At 43.8% G+C, this 14585-nt stretch overlaps 1 protein-coding gene across 3 annotated transcripts in view; it reads left to right on the top strand.

Moving 5' to 3' along the window:
- STX18 (syntaxin 18) overlaps nt 1–14585 on the top strand; it is a 120617-nt gene that overhangs the window by 73728 nt on the left and 32304 nt on the right. For all 3 annotated transcript variants that reach the window (XM_057704430.1, XM_057704429.1, XM_057704431.1), the window contains exons 3-5: nt 5602–5717; nt 7512–7589; nt 7748–7814. In XM_057704430.1, the coding sequence (XP_057560413.1) occupies nt 5609–5717; nt 7512–7589; nt 7748–7814 (254 nt within the window). In that variant the 5' untranslated portion in view covers nt 5602–5608. The remainder of the gene's footprint in view (nt 1–5601; nt 5718–7511; nt 7590–7747; nt 7815–14585) is intronic.

Genomic DNA, 14585 nt, shown 5'->3' on the forward strand with positions numbered 1-14585 from the left:
CTTTCCACTCCTGGCATTCTTCTAGGAGCTCTTCCTACAGCCCTCGGAAGATTAGGATGGAAAGATCAATTAAACAAAATCCAGGCAACCAAATATTTTTCGAGTGTCCATCGTGTGAAAACAGCCTGCTATTAGTTTGCAGATGGCACCAGTGTTCACTTCTCTATCAGGCCGCAGTAGACATCAGTAGTCTCAGCCCTGCGTCAGCTCTGTGACCACTGTGCTGTGTGTCACAGTGACTTTCCCTTCCATAAGTTATAGAACTTCAGAACTTTAGTTTCTTGAGATTTTACTACAAAGCGGTTTAGCAGACCATTTGCCCCGGTTTCATTTTTGAAGACAAAGTGTCAACCGTGGACATTTAGTCTGGAGAGCATTACTTCTGTCCTTTTAAGTTGCATTATAAGGGCAAGTGTCAGTAGCGGCTTCTCCCATTCATATTTCCAGTTCTTTCTCCTCTTCCTTCTGTGCTCTTTGTTTCTGTTACTGTCTCCTGTTCACCCAGGCCCCAGATCTCAGGGTCTGCTCATGCTTTGCCTCCAGTGTCTGCTCTGTTCCCGACAATTTTTACCTCTCAGATCCACCACCTCTTTTCAGTCCTGCCACCCACGCTCTACCATTGCTCCTGTCTTCAGTTCAACAGAAGTTCACTAGCAGTAGTGCTAGGGATACAGAGGTGAATAAGGCAGATTCTCTGCCTGATTTCCATAGCCCATCACCTGATCTTCCCCTCTGTTCCAGCTGATGTGGTATTGCCACATGTATCTGCATCAAGCTCTGCCTTTCCATTGGCAAAATAAAACTCCTCAGCTCACACTGGAGGCCCACCAAGAACTCATCACTTCCACCTAGCTTGTGCTCCACCCAAACTGAACCACTGACTGTTCTCCAGGCAGGCTCCCTCTCTCCTGATTCCGTTCTGTGACTTACTCAGAGTGTCTGCTCTTGTCTCCCATGGCCATATCCTGCCTTTCAAGATTTAGTTCATAGATCACCTTCCTTCTTATGAGCTAGCAGGAAATAAGCATCCTCTCTTCTGAACTCTCCTACCATTGATGACTGAAGAAGTGCCTCGAGCTGTGGTTAGAGTGTGTGGAGCCAGGATGCCTTGATTCAGATACCAGCTCTGCTAATTACTAGCTGTGTGACTTTGGCAAGTTACTTAACCTGTCCGTGCCTCAGTTGCTTCATGCGTAAAATGGGAATTATAATAGTACCCACCTCATAGAATTTTGGTGGGTAAATATATGTGAAGTGCTTAGAACAGTGAATTAGTGTTAGGGTTAATGTATGGAAAGTGTTATATGACTATTAACCTTTGTTTATGATGTATCGTTCTGTATATAAGCCTGTGGATATTACCTATTGTGATAAAGTTTATTGAGAGCAGGGTCTATATTTTGTTTATGTCTGTAGGCCAGATGTTAACAGTTTCATTTCATAATGTATATTGGGCATATACTATGGGCAAGGTACTACACTTGCTCATATTTAATATTTATAGCAAAAATGAGATTGTGGACTTTAACTTTTGTCCAAACCCATTCAGTAACCTTTGGAACAGAGTCTAAAATAATTTACAATATTCTCTCTTCTTTTCTATCATCAGGAGGTATCTAATTGCATATTAAATTAATAGGTAGAATGCCAATGGTATTTTGTAATTTTGAACTTGCCCTTTCTTAAGATACTAATCAACCAAATAATTTTTAAAAGCCTATAAATTTCTGAACCAGAGAATGAACTTACTCCTCTGGTTTTTTCCTTGTTTCTCCCTGAAATAAGTTGACTAATCCAAACCTATACCTAACATAGTCTCGTTTAACTGAATCTAATGTTTAGATAAATTGAGGTCTGTAATAAAATTATTCCTCTGAACATCATAAAGGAAATAAAATCAAAGTTTGAAAGAGTTATGTATGCATGTCCTGTGAGAATATATTTTTTGGAATTATTTGCCAGATGGTTAACCTTTTCCAAATAGTGATTTTGTTATTGTGATACTTCATTTGGGGCTGTGTCGCTGGCAAGCGTTCATTACTTTTGATGAGTGTGCTTCAGATGCCGATTGTGTAGCTAGTGCTGTTCCTAAAACACCACTGAGGAATCAGAGTTTGAACCCTTCCTCGTGTTGCTCTGTCTCCTCACCTGTCCCGTCCTAAACTTTGTGTGCTGTCATTGGCCCCACACCTCAGCATCTTTCCTTCCACACCTGCGCTTTCTTCTGTACTCTGTGTCCTAGGCTTCTCCTCATTTACCGCCACAGCCAGTCAGCCCAGCCTCATAGGCCCAGTCTGCGAGGTCTCTCACAGATCTGTTATGCCTCCTCTCCCCTCTAACGTGGCCTTGCCCAGGCTCTGTACATCTCTGCCTGGATGCTCAGTGCCCTCGTAACTGGGGTCTGATTTCATCCACCTCCAGACCAGCTACCACAGAGGACCCGCTGTAAAATGCAGGTTCCTGTTTAAAATCCTTCAGTGACTACACCAGCCAGCAGTGCCACCTTCTGTACCGCAGGGACTCCTTTCCAATTGATAGTGGCATATTTGTATTTTGTGTGAATGTTATATTTGGGGGAAACCTATTGATACTGGAGAAAAAGCTAATGCAGATTCAGTAACTTTAAATAAATGTATGCTTATACTGTCTGCATCCCTTTGGAAAATAGTGTAGATGTATGCTAGACACATTCACTGTGGAGACAGTGACCACGCTGACCGGGTGCATGTGATGTGCTGCCCCTTGAAATCAATCACGGGGGTCCCAGAGGCCCATAACTAGGATGCTCAGTTTGCAGGGATCACCTGGTTTACTTCTGTTTGCCCTTTCATTCTCAGATGTGTCCTATTGTAGATCATTCATTATGTGGTCATTCCAACCACATATGCAGGTTGGACATTTGGAGCAGGTCTTCTCCCGCTGTCCACTGTGTGGAGAGTCTCCCTCTCCGCCTGCCCAGCACCTCCCCTGCATGAACTCACCACTCCCTGCGTGGGTCCCACAGTCCACTTCCAGACCAGTGCCATCCCCCGCAGTTCCTTGTGCCCTCTGTGTCTGTGCTGGTCTCCCCTGTGGTGTGGTACCCTGTGTGGGAATCAGAAATGAGCCTTCTTTAGCTTCGAGTCCCTGGCCCTGCAACAGTCCCTGACATATGGGGGGTTAGTATACAAGTGAGTGAATGAGTGAATTGCTAAGGTTAATAAATAAATGAAATACATGTAAAACACTGAGAATAGTGTCTGGAGCATACTAAGTGCTCAGCTAATGTTAGCACGCCTGCTATATGTGGGACAGCATTTTAAGTACTGGGAAAACAGAAGTGAACGAGACAAAGTCCCTGCTTTCACGAGGCTTGCATTCTCCTGGGAGGAGTCGGACATGAGTATTTCAGAGAGTCACAAGTGCTGCAAAGGAAAATAAAGCCAGGGAAGGAACGCATAGTAGGAGACGAGCAGTATGATGGGGAGCCCCGGCGCTCACCTCACAAAGCAGAGTGTAGGAGGCCGACTTTGGAGCTGAGAGACAGTGACTTTATAACCAGCACAGACTGTTTACAACAGCCGAGACGTGGAAGCAACCTAAATGTCCATCAACAGGTGAATGGATAAGATGATGTGGTACAGGGACTTCCTAGGTGGCGCAGTGGTTGAGAATCCACCTGCCAGCGCAGGGGACACGGGTTCCATCCCTGGTCCAGGAAGTTCCCACATGCTGCGGAGCAACTAAGCCCGTGCGCCACAACTGTTGAGCCCGTGTGCCGCAACTACTGAAGCCCACACACTCTAGAGCCCATGCTCTGCATCAAGAGAAGCCACTGCAATGAGGAGCCTGCACACCACAATGAAGAGTAGCCCCCGCTTGCCACAACTAGAGAAAGCCCCTGTGCAGCAACAAAGACCCAATGTAGGGACTCGAGGGAGGGTGGGGGGGGGAGTCAAGGGAGGGAGGGAATACAGGGATATGTGTATAAAAACAGATGATTGAACTTGGTTACCCCCCCCCAAAAAATAATAAATAAATAAATAAAATTTTAAAAAAATTTTAAAAAAAGATCCAATGCAGCCAATAAATAAATAAATAAATAAATAAATAATGTTTAAAAAATAAAAAAAGGTGTGGTACATGTATACAATGGACTATTACTCAACCATAAATTAGAACGAAATAATGCCATTTGCAGTAACACAGACCTGAAGATTATCATACTAAGTGATGTAAGTCAGACAGAGAAAGACAAATATCGTATAATGTCACTTATATGTGGAATCTAAAAAAAATGATACAAATAAACTTATTTACAAAACAGAAACAGATTCACAGACTTACAAAACAAACGGGTTACCAAAGGGGAAAGGGGTAGGGAGAGATAAATTAGGTGTTTCGGGATTAGCAGATACATGCTACTGTGTATAAAATAAACAACAAGGACCTGCTGTACAGCACTGGGAACTGTATTCAATATCTTGCAGTAATCTGTAATGGAAAAGAATCTGTATAACTGAATCACTTTGCTATATATCTGAAAGTGACACATTATAAATCAACTATACTTCAATTAAAAAAAAAGAATTAGGCAGGCTAAAAAAAATAAAAATTAAAAATAACCAGTACAGGCACTGACCATCACTGAGGGCACTGGCCCTCAGTGTGGTCTGGGAGCTGGCTCTGATCAGGCCATGTGAGCAAGAATGCAAAGGCAGAGAAAGGGCAGGCGTCTGCTGGGAGAGAGTCCAGGCTGTCATGGGCTGTGTGGCTGATGGGGGGACAGCAAGGAGGCCAGTGTGACTGGAGCAAAGTGAATGTGGGTGAGAGGCAGGAAGTATGGTCACAGGTGGAGGTTGGGAATATCAGGACTTTGTATTTAATTCTCAGTGAGAATATGAACCGGGGCTAGTGGGTGAATATGGAATGATGACCTACGGTCCCTTTTAACTTGACATTTTGTGGTTCTGAATGTTGGCTGTCGTGTCCAGGGTCTAATCACTGCTAATAACAATGCTGCTGCAGCCGCCCACGCCTCACAGAGGTGAGCACAGGGACGTGACTGCAGTGGCTCAGGTGCAGCATTACTGAAAGCGCGCACCTTTACTTGTTCAATACTTCAGAGTGTTTTTTAACTGATTATCAGGGGAAGTGAAATGGTTCTACAGGCTCTCTTATTGTGAGTTTTGAAGACTGCTTGTCAACATGGGAGAAATGGTGGCCTGAAACAGCTCTTCACAAAAGGTGTCCCCACAGCACTCTCCATGCAGCCTCCAGGGCTTCCTCTTGGGGACTCTGACTCTCAGTAGCTGCCCCACTGCTCTCAAAGTCAGAGCCCACACTCTTAACAAGGCCTGTGTGCTCTGGCCCCTGATGCCACTCTGGGCCCGTCGCATTCTCTCTGGCCTGGCCTGCTCCAGTTTGGTCTGCAGGAAGCTTTTCCTAGCCGACGGCCATCATGTGTGTTGGTTCCACTGTCTAGAGCGTTCTCCTGCCTCTTAGCCTGGCCAGTTCCTCCTCATCCTTCAAGTCTCAGCTTTAACATCACTTCAACAGGGAACTTTTTTCTCCCTGCTCATTTGCTGCTGCCCTTTAATTCTCTCTCTCTCTCTCTGTTAGCCACGTCATGTCTGAATATGGGAGAATGACAGACACAGAACGAGACCAGATAGACCAGGATGCTCAGACGTTCATGAGGACCTGCTCAGAAGCCATCCAGCAGCTGAGAACACAAGGTGCTGTGCCCTGGAGGGTGCAGCCAGCCAGCCGTGACTCGATGAGTACTTGCAAGATGCGCAAGGCACAGCCCCTTAAAGCTCTCTCCTGTGTTCTTGTTTAGATTTAGGTTTCAGAACTTTCAGATTCTTCTTTTCCTGATTAGCATTTTAACCTAAGCTGTTAAAAATAATGAAAAGGCCATGATTCAAGTCAAACAGATAGGAAGAGGGAGGTGGAAAGGACCACTCCAGATAGAACCAAATATTTACTGTGGGGCCAGGGTCAGAGATGCATTGTGTGTGGAAGTGTGTGCGTGGGTGCCTGTGTTCTGGGCGGCACTGAGTGGGGCAGCGGTTGAGGGCGTGCGGCCCAAGATGCAAGAAGGTCTCTAAACTCCCTACTTAGAGTATTAAAGTAAACTGTGGCCTCGGACTCTCATGGTTAAGAGGAAGGCTCTGGAGCCTTGGCTGCTTAAGAACCCACCCCAGCTCCACCATGTTCTGGCCACATGGCCTTGGGCAAGTCACTTAATCGCCCTGGGTCTCAGTTTCTTTGCCTATAAAATGGAGATATTTCTCAGCGTATATTTCTTAGGTATATCTCTTAGGGTTGTTATGAGAATTCTCATAGCATCCTTAGAACAGTAGCAAGCATTGGGGTTACTGTTATCGTCTCACTTTCACTGATGTGTAATTCTTATTGAGGGATTGAGATGCCTTCCCAAGTTGTGTGTCTTCCTTGATTCCTTTTTAATTTGCTTAGGCAGTACAGATTACGTTAACATAGCAGAGAGTCCAAGTGGCCAGGTGCTGCTGTGCTTGACACAGACTTGTTTGGGAAGCTTTCATTTGAACCCTGATGGACCAACCTGGAGAGTCCAAGGAAAGCTGTAAACATTCCTGCCAGAAAAAATACACATATGCACAAAATTTTGTGTACTAGTTCATGGAGTCACTGAATTCCTCACTTGACTCTCAGGTTAAGCAGCCCTGTGGTAAAAACAAACCATGCCCCCTACCCTTAAGGACATTCATTGAGATAACCTAGAAAATACATGAACATTAATAAAATAGGAATTAAGTAGCAAACCATGTGACCCTGGGCTCCTGCTGACTCTGAGCCTCTGTTGCTTCGCCTGTGCGGCAGGCATGCTTGTAATTGCCTTTTGGATTGCTTGGGTCATTAGTGGTGGCTTGTGGAAGGTACCAGCAGGGTGCCTGCAACATGGTAGGTGCTCAGGCGCTCATAGATGGGAGCTGTCCTGTCAAAGTCACTGGCACAGACTCTAAGAAGTGATGATGGTTCACAGAAGAAAGGCATCCTGGTGGCTTGGAGAGTCAAGGTTTCCTGGAGAAGGAAGGTTTGCCTCGGTGCCTGAAGGGAATGTGAATGGCTGAGGAGAGAGGACGGAGCATTCCAAGCTGAAAAACGGCACCAGCAGGCAGACAGAGGGGGAGCGTGTGCTTCGAGCTTGATTTAAACATGTTACTTGAAGGTCAGCTTGAGCATTGGATGCAGTTAACATACACGGGGTCAGTCTTCAAGAAGTGGGCTGTGTCAAATGCGATGCCTACGAGCCGTAATACGCCGTAAATTATTTGACTGTAGTTTTTCTGCAGGTTTAATCTTTTACTCTCGCAGAGCCTGATAAATCTTACTCTTTTAAACATGTAATGTCACTTGACACAGACTTGTTTTACAGCTGTATGTTTAAGAATACTTCCCATAAAGAACTGCTATGAGGCAGCAGATGAATTGTTCTTCAGTGTATTTGAACACAGAGCCCTGAATATTGTTCTTTTCTGTTGCAGCCCACAAGGAGATACATTCCCAGCAAGTGAAGGAGCACAGGAGTGCTGTTTTGGATTTCATTGAAGATTACTTAAAAAGTATTTCATTTTATCTTAAAGGTCAAATGTGGCATTTCACAATAGATGGGTTGCATGTTTAGCTTTGCTAGCTGAAGACTGTCCTGTCTCATTGTATTTAATGATACCTTTGCCTGAGGAGCAGTTTTAAATGGTCTCTGGTATTTTCCCCTGAACAGGAGTATGTAAACTTTACTCAGAACAAAGAGCCATCAGAGTGAAGCGAGTGGTGGACAAGAAAAGATTGTAAGTACTGTCTCCGTTGGTGTTCTTTAATGATAGTAATGATAATAATAGCAGCTACAGTTTGTAGAGCGCTGTGCTTTAGAGTCAGGCTGCGTTGCTGTATAAACATGAAAAATAAGCTAACTTAATCAGAATTTGTCATAATTAGTGAAACCAGTAGCAAGTTCACAGTGGGGACTGGTACCATTGAGTAGCAAAGCCTAGGACCTAAGAGCTCCAGCTTGCAGCCAGACAGCCTGTATTCAAATCCTGGCTTTGCCGTGTGACTATGGGAATATTGCTTAACTTCTGTGTGCCTTAGTTTCCTTACTTGCAAAATGGAAAAATTTATAATACCTACCTTGTTGTGTTGTTGTGAGAACAAAATGAGTTAGCATAGGTAAAACACTTGCAGTGAGTGGTGAATATATGTTAACATACTGTTGTCTGCTATTAAGCATTTATCATGTTAGGCAGTATGTTTATTTCATGTAATCCTCACAGCCACTTTATTAATAAGTATTAGTATCCTATTTTATAGAGGAAATTGAGGCTCAGGGAATTTGGGTTACTTGCCCACTGTCACACAGCTGAACTCAGATTTGAATGTCAGATTAACCAGGGCAGATTTCTCAAGCAAAGAGCTTTGTGTTGGATGTTGAAAAGAAAATAATCTGGGTAAGGGATCAGAGAGAAAGAAAGCAGTCCAGGCTCAGGCAGGAGGGCAGGCAGAGTATTTGCCCAAAACAAGTCCTGGAGGAGAAGGTAGGACCTTAATGGTGTGTGATTTACCATTGAGATGGTGTGTGGTCACTGGGTCTCACACCCACCAGAGGGAGAGATGCCAATTCTGCTTCCTTATCTCAGGTGGACCCTGCCACTTGGGGCTTGAGTAAAGTCAGAAGGGGCTTTTGCATCTGCCTCCTCAGTTCCTGGTTCTTGGCAGAGGTTTGGACAAATTAAGATCAGTCAGATGGGAATTGTTCTCATTTAGACAGTGAAGTGTCAGATAGCTGCCCTGTGCCAATTACTTTGAGCAAAGAACCTGAGGGAAGTAACTGTGTGACCCTTCACAATGTAGTCCACCCCTCCCTTCTTTCCTCACCTTGCCCTAGAAGACATCTGCCTAAAACATACATATACTTTTATCCCTCCCTTGCTCCAGCGTCTTACAAAGCTAAACTTCACGGCATGACATTCCAGGTCCATAACGATTTGTTTCATAAATCCATGGTCCCCATGGATTTATACTCTGACGACTACTTTGTGTTCTAAAGTGGCCTTGAAATTTTTATTCCTTGATCCTTGCTGATTTCTCTGCCCAGAATGCCCTTCACACATATACTTATATTCTCTGCCCCTGTCCCGCCATTCATGTGGCAAGCAAACCCCTATCTGTCCTTCCAGCCCCAGTTAAGATGTTGCCTGCTCTTTAAGGACTTTCCCAGTTCCCGCAGGCCATGTCAGTGGCTCCTTTCTATGTAGGTTCCCTGCACATTGTCATGGTCAGGTATGACACTTCTTCTCTTAGAAAGCTGCTGGTACACCCCTCAGCCCGCTGTGCAGCACGGTGCCTGTCCCAGGCTGGGGAAGGCACTCAGTAAGGGCTGTGGAGTGAGTGAGTGAACGAGTGAGTGAATGGCAAGTTTCCTGAAGATAATTTGGCTGTAAATAGAGTTTTTTTTATTGTCAGGTTGGCTTGGTGGGTTCTTTGTTTTTGTATTATTTTGTTTTGATTGGTGATGGTTATTGTTAAAAGTCATTCTTATAACATAGATTTGAGAAACCCAAGTTCTCATGTTTTATGGCCTTGTTGCTACTCTCATGTTTGTTTGTTTTCTCTTGGTGAAAGAAAAGCATATTTGTTAGTAAAGGGGCAGTCTGATTGTTTTGTATTCTAAATCTTTCACAGTGTAAGAGAAAAGTTATTCTAAGATGGTGTTTATTTTAATAGAATGGTAATATCACACTAATCTCTAATACCAAAGGGCTCTTACTCCAAACCAGGTGAAGATGTTTTGCCTGATAAGGCAGTCATAGCCTTAGCTGGTCTTTCTGCATCTGCCCCGTCATGACTGTGTTTTCTTAGCAGGATGTACTGCTGTTAAATGTGACGCTCTTCACCCACCCCGTCGGCGCTGTACTGCCTGAGCTGGCAGTGGCACCTGCTGGTAGTTGCCTTAAGCTGGACATGCGGGATGGTGATAACTCTTGTCGGGGTCTCACCTCTGTTCTTCCTCTTGCTGTGAGACTGAGAGTCCTTTGGAGGCAGGGACCATTGTGTCTTTTCTCTCTGTGGTCCCAGTGCCTTGATCAGAGCCTAGCATGAAGTAGGTGCTCAGTTAATGGTTCTTGAGTGAGAGAAGGAATGGGGCATCGGCACTCATTCCTGGATCCTCAGGGAAGGTTGTGGGCAGTATAGACACGGCACTGGCACAGGTGACCTTGTCATCCCCACAGGGTTTGACGTACACCCATATCCTCCTGACCACCTGAAAGCACTAATATTTTGGTTATGATTTAAGTTGAAATGGCCCACAGATGCCTTCCTGGGTATACGCTCTAATTTAAAACATCAGAAACGCTTCCCCTTTCCAGAAAGTAAGCAGGTTGTGTATCATTGCCTTTCTTTTTCCTGGGAAGAGGTTTAAGGTGGCGATCTGGAAATGAAAACTAACTTCCGATACTGTTTTTCACTAGTTCAGAGCATTTTCTTTATTCAGGCCTAATAACTCTACAGAAGTCCAGGAATACAACCAAACATAAAATAGTAGGCCTCTCTTCAAACTGCCATTTCTTTCTTTTTCAGTGGTGAGTCGTCTGATCCTGAATGTACCCCCATGGCTAACCTTAAGTTTGCTGGGTTTCAGCCCATTATTTGAACATGTCACTTTCACTAGTACAGTGATATTCTTAAAGTGGGAACTTTTGGCTGTTTTTCTTCCTCAAGGGAGACTTGAGATTGATAAAACATATTGCGTGAAAGGTGATGTTTCTTCTAACATTGCACAGGTTATGGGACAACAGATAAGAAATCTAAGCCGGTTTACAGCACCTTCTGAGTTTATCATTGTAGCTTGAAGTTAATTATCGGAATATTATCACATTCCACTGTTAATTCTAAAGGATAACGTAAGTGAGAATTTCCTATGATATTCTGAGGAAATCCTGGCAACCTAAAATAAAGTAAGTGTTACTCTGTAAACAGGTTCCATGGTCAGACAAGTTTGAGAAACACTGATAGAGTTCCTGGTGTCTTTACGCTGACCCTATGCCTGATTACATCTTTCTAAGAGAGAGTCCTTCTCACTGTGGAGCCCTTTACTCGTGAAACACCTGGCAAACACACTTTAGAAATAGTGCCCAATCCCATGGCCAGGTGTATGACCTTGAGTTATTTATTATTTACTTCCTTAGGTTGGTGACAAAAGGTAAAAATTTTGTTGCATTCCATTTTTCCTCCTCCTCTAAAAAAAGTTGGTATTCTTACAACATATGCTCTCACCGTACTTATTTGGTACTTATAGAGTGTACTCATGTTATCATGTATAATTGGGTCCTCTCATTCCAACTAGATTGGAAGCTTGGTGAAGGCAGAATTTTGTCTTTTAACCTCTTTACATCCACAGCCCCTAACCCAGTATCCTACCTTTAGTAACAGCTCAGTTAAGTTTTGCCCGTGTTGGGGCTGATGATGATTCAGATGAAGAAAACAAGAAGTGATGTGATGTTGGGACTAAGTCCATGGCGGTGATTTTGTCTTTTTTTTAAATTTCAGCTTTTTTGTATTTGACATAGCAAATTATAAAATATTTAAAGAGTACATTGTAGTAATTTGATGTATGTATGCATTGTAGAAGGATTCCTGCCCATCTAGTTAATTAACACATTCATAACCTCATACCTTTATCTTTTTTTTTTCTTTTCAGTGAGAACTTTTAAGTTCTTTTCTCTTAGCAAATTTCAGTTACATGATACAGTGTTATGAGCTATCGTCACCATATTGTACGTTAGATCCTTAGACCTTGTCCATCTTACAATTGGAAGTTTGTACCCTGGAGTTCCCTGGTGGTGCAGTGGTTAAGAATCCACCTGCCAATTCAGGGAACACAGGTTTGAGCCCTGGTCCGGGAAGATCCCACATGCCGCAGAGCATCTAAGCCTGTGCGCCACAACTACTGAGCCCGTGCACCTACAGCCTGTGCTCCGCAGCAGTAGAATCCCATGCACTGCAACAAAGAGTAGCCTCTGCTCACCACAACTAGAGAAAGGCTGCGTGTAGCAACAAAGACCCAGTGCAGCCAGAAGTAAAAAAATAAATAAAATAAGAAAATAAATTTTTTAAAAATTTAAAAAACAAAGTTTGTACCCTTTTACCAACCCCTCCATATTTCTCCCACCTGTGATTTTTGTCTCACTCACCACCTAAAACAGGGATCAGCAAACTGTGGCCTGTGGGCCACATCTAGCCTGTTTTTGTGCAGCCCCCAAGGTGAACATGGTTTTTATATTTTTAGATGTTTGTAAAACAAGAAACAGAAGAAAACAAGAAGAGTATGAGGATGGAGACCATATATGTTATTTTACAAAGCCTGCAGCATTTCTCATCTTGCCCTTTACTGAAGAAGCATGCTGACCCCTGGCTTAAACCTGTCTCTCTCAGGTGAAGGACCACAGTTTTGTTGTTTGTTCTTTGCAGTCCATCATGGACTGATGTGTGTTAGGTTCCACTGCGCAGGTCAGGCTCATAGCTTACGCTGCAGGTGACCCAGCACAGTAGATGGATAGTACCTGAACTGGTCTATACCCTGTTCAGAGACAGGAGTCCCCTGATTAAATGGCAATATCAAATTGCTATAAATGTTTCTAAATGCTTATTCTCCATTTTTGTGGTTATTCATAGTAGACCAGTAACAAACGGTTCATAGTCTTATAATGATCTGTGGACCATACTTTGAGTAGCACTGGCCTGAAAATCACCCAGTATGGAGTAGATGCCCAGTAAATATCTGTAAGTTGAAGATGGCTTAAGGTAGTGTGAGATATTTCCTGCCCTGTGGGAGTACAGGGTACCTGTGCCATAGTGGATACCTTTGTCTCAAAGCCATCTTTGAAATGAGAGTACTACAGTATTAGGTATCAAAAACATCTCCTTTCTACCCAGAGTCTTTGTTGAGGGCATAAAAGAAGTATAAGAGCTATATGCTTGATTCTGGAATATTAATCACTTTTCTCTAAGATTTGTATAGGGCTTTGTTTAAGGTTTGCAAAGAACTTCTTCCACATATTTTCTTGTTTCAAAACTGGAAAATCTGTTTCTCTCCCTCTTTTGTATCTCTTTCTGTTCTTCTTAAATTTTAAATAAAATCCCCGAGTCTTTCAAATAAAGCACCTGGAAACAGATGTTGGCCAGGTGGAAACCGTTTTGATTGCAGTTGTGAAATGCTTAGCTTTCAGTTAGAGAAATCAATATAAGTAAATCATGGAGCATAAACTCTTCTGATGACTTTTTAAAAATTGCTTTTTTCAAATTGCCTTTAACTAGTTAATTTGTAATTTCCCTGAGGATTTCAGTAGACATTATGTGTATAATTAGATCTGTTTTTATCACTTTAAAAAAAGAAAAAAGCACTCAATTTCATCTACGTCTTCTGCTGCATTGCATTCTTTTATTCATTTTAAGTTAAAAACTGGCACGTTAGCATACCCTGGACACGAAGGATGACAGACATCAATGGAACCCTTTATTTAAAAGTCAGCTAAGCGCCTTTCCTTCCTGAACAATTCAGTCCTGCAGCCATGGAGCAGGGCAGAGTCAGGTGGGTGTCTGCAGCTTTGGGGAGCTGTCATTTCCCAGGGCGGGTCAGAGTCTGAGCAAGCTGAGGAGGGGTGCCTCAGCATGGGCAGTGGGAGTCTGAGCAAGGACAGGGGAGTGTCCACGTGGGGGCGGGGTGGCAGTGGAGGTGGCAGGTTGGTTATATACAAGGGGATTGATCAAATAATAAGTATAGGGACTTCCCTGGTGGCGCAGTGGTTATGAATCCGCCTGCCAATGCAGGGGACATGGGTTCCTGCCCTGGTCCGGGAAGATCCCACATGCCCCGGAGCAACTAAGCCCGTGCGTCACAACTGCTGAGCCTGTGTGCTAGAGCTGGCAAGCCACAACCACTGAGCCCGGGCACACAGAGCCCAAGCTCCGCAACGAGAGAAGGAGCCCACGCACCACAACGGGGAGCAGCCCCCGCTCGCCGCAACTAGAGAAGGCCCGTGTGCAGCAGCAGAGACCCAATACAGCCAAAAATACATAAATAAATTTATTTTAAAAAAAAAGTATGTATGGGTAATGGGAGCCAGGTTTCACACTCTCGAGGGAGTGAAAGGAAAATTGGATTGGTATGAGAAGTATTATACTAGTGTGAACGCATGGTTTTCAGTTTACATAGGTAGATTTAGAAATGAAGTATGGTTGTAAATGTGTATGCGTGTCTAGGTCTGCAAACGCATACACGTATATTCTGGCTCTGTCCACTGAAAGGGCCTGGATGACCGACATCCCAGTGTAGTCAGAATACTTAGCACTCAGATCTCGGCTTCTAAATAGCAATTTCAGCTTCCAGGAACCAGGGCTCCTTGGAGAGATGGCTTAGTCTGGGGCTGGGTCAGGGAAAGTATAAAATGAGCCTGGAACATTTTGTTGTGCCAGAAAGCAAGGAAGGGTTCAGAGAGTGATGGGGACGTGCAAAAAGGACATAAGCCAGTTTGAAGGGGCTTCCGCTGACCAAATTAGAGACA

Source organism: Hippopotamus amphibius, chromosome 13 (assembly GCF_030028045.1).
Source record: "Hippopotamus amphibius kiboko isolate mHipAmp2 chromosome 13, mHipAmp2.hap2, whole genome shotgun sequence".
NCBI classification, from domain to species: Eukaryota; Metazoa; Chordata; class Mammalia; order Artiodactyla; family Hippopotamidae; genus Hippopotamus; species Hippopotamus amphibius.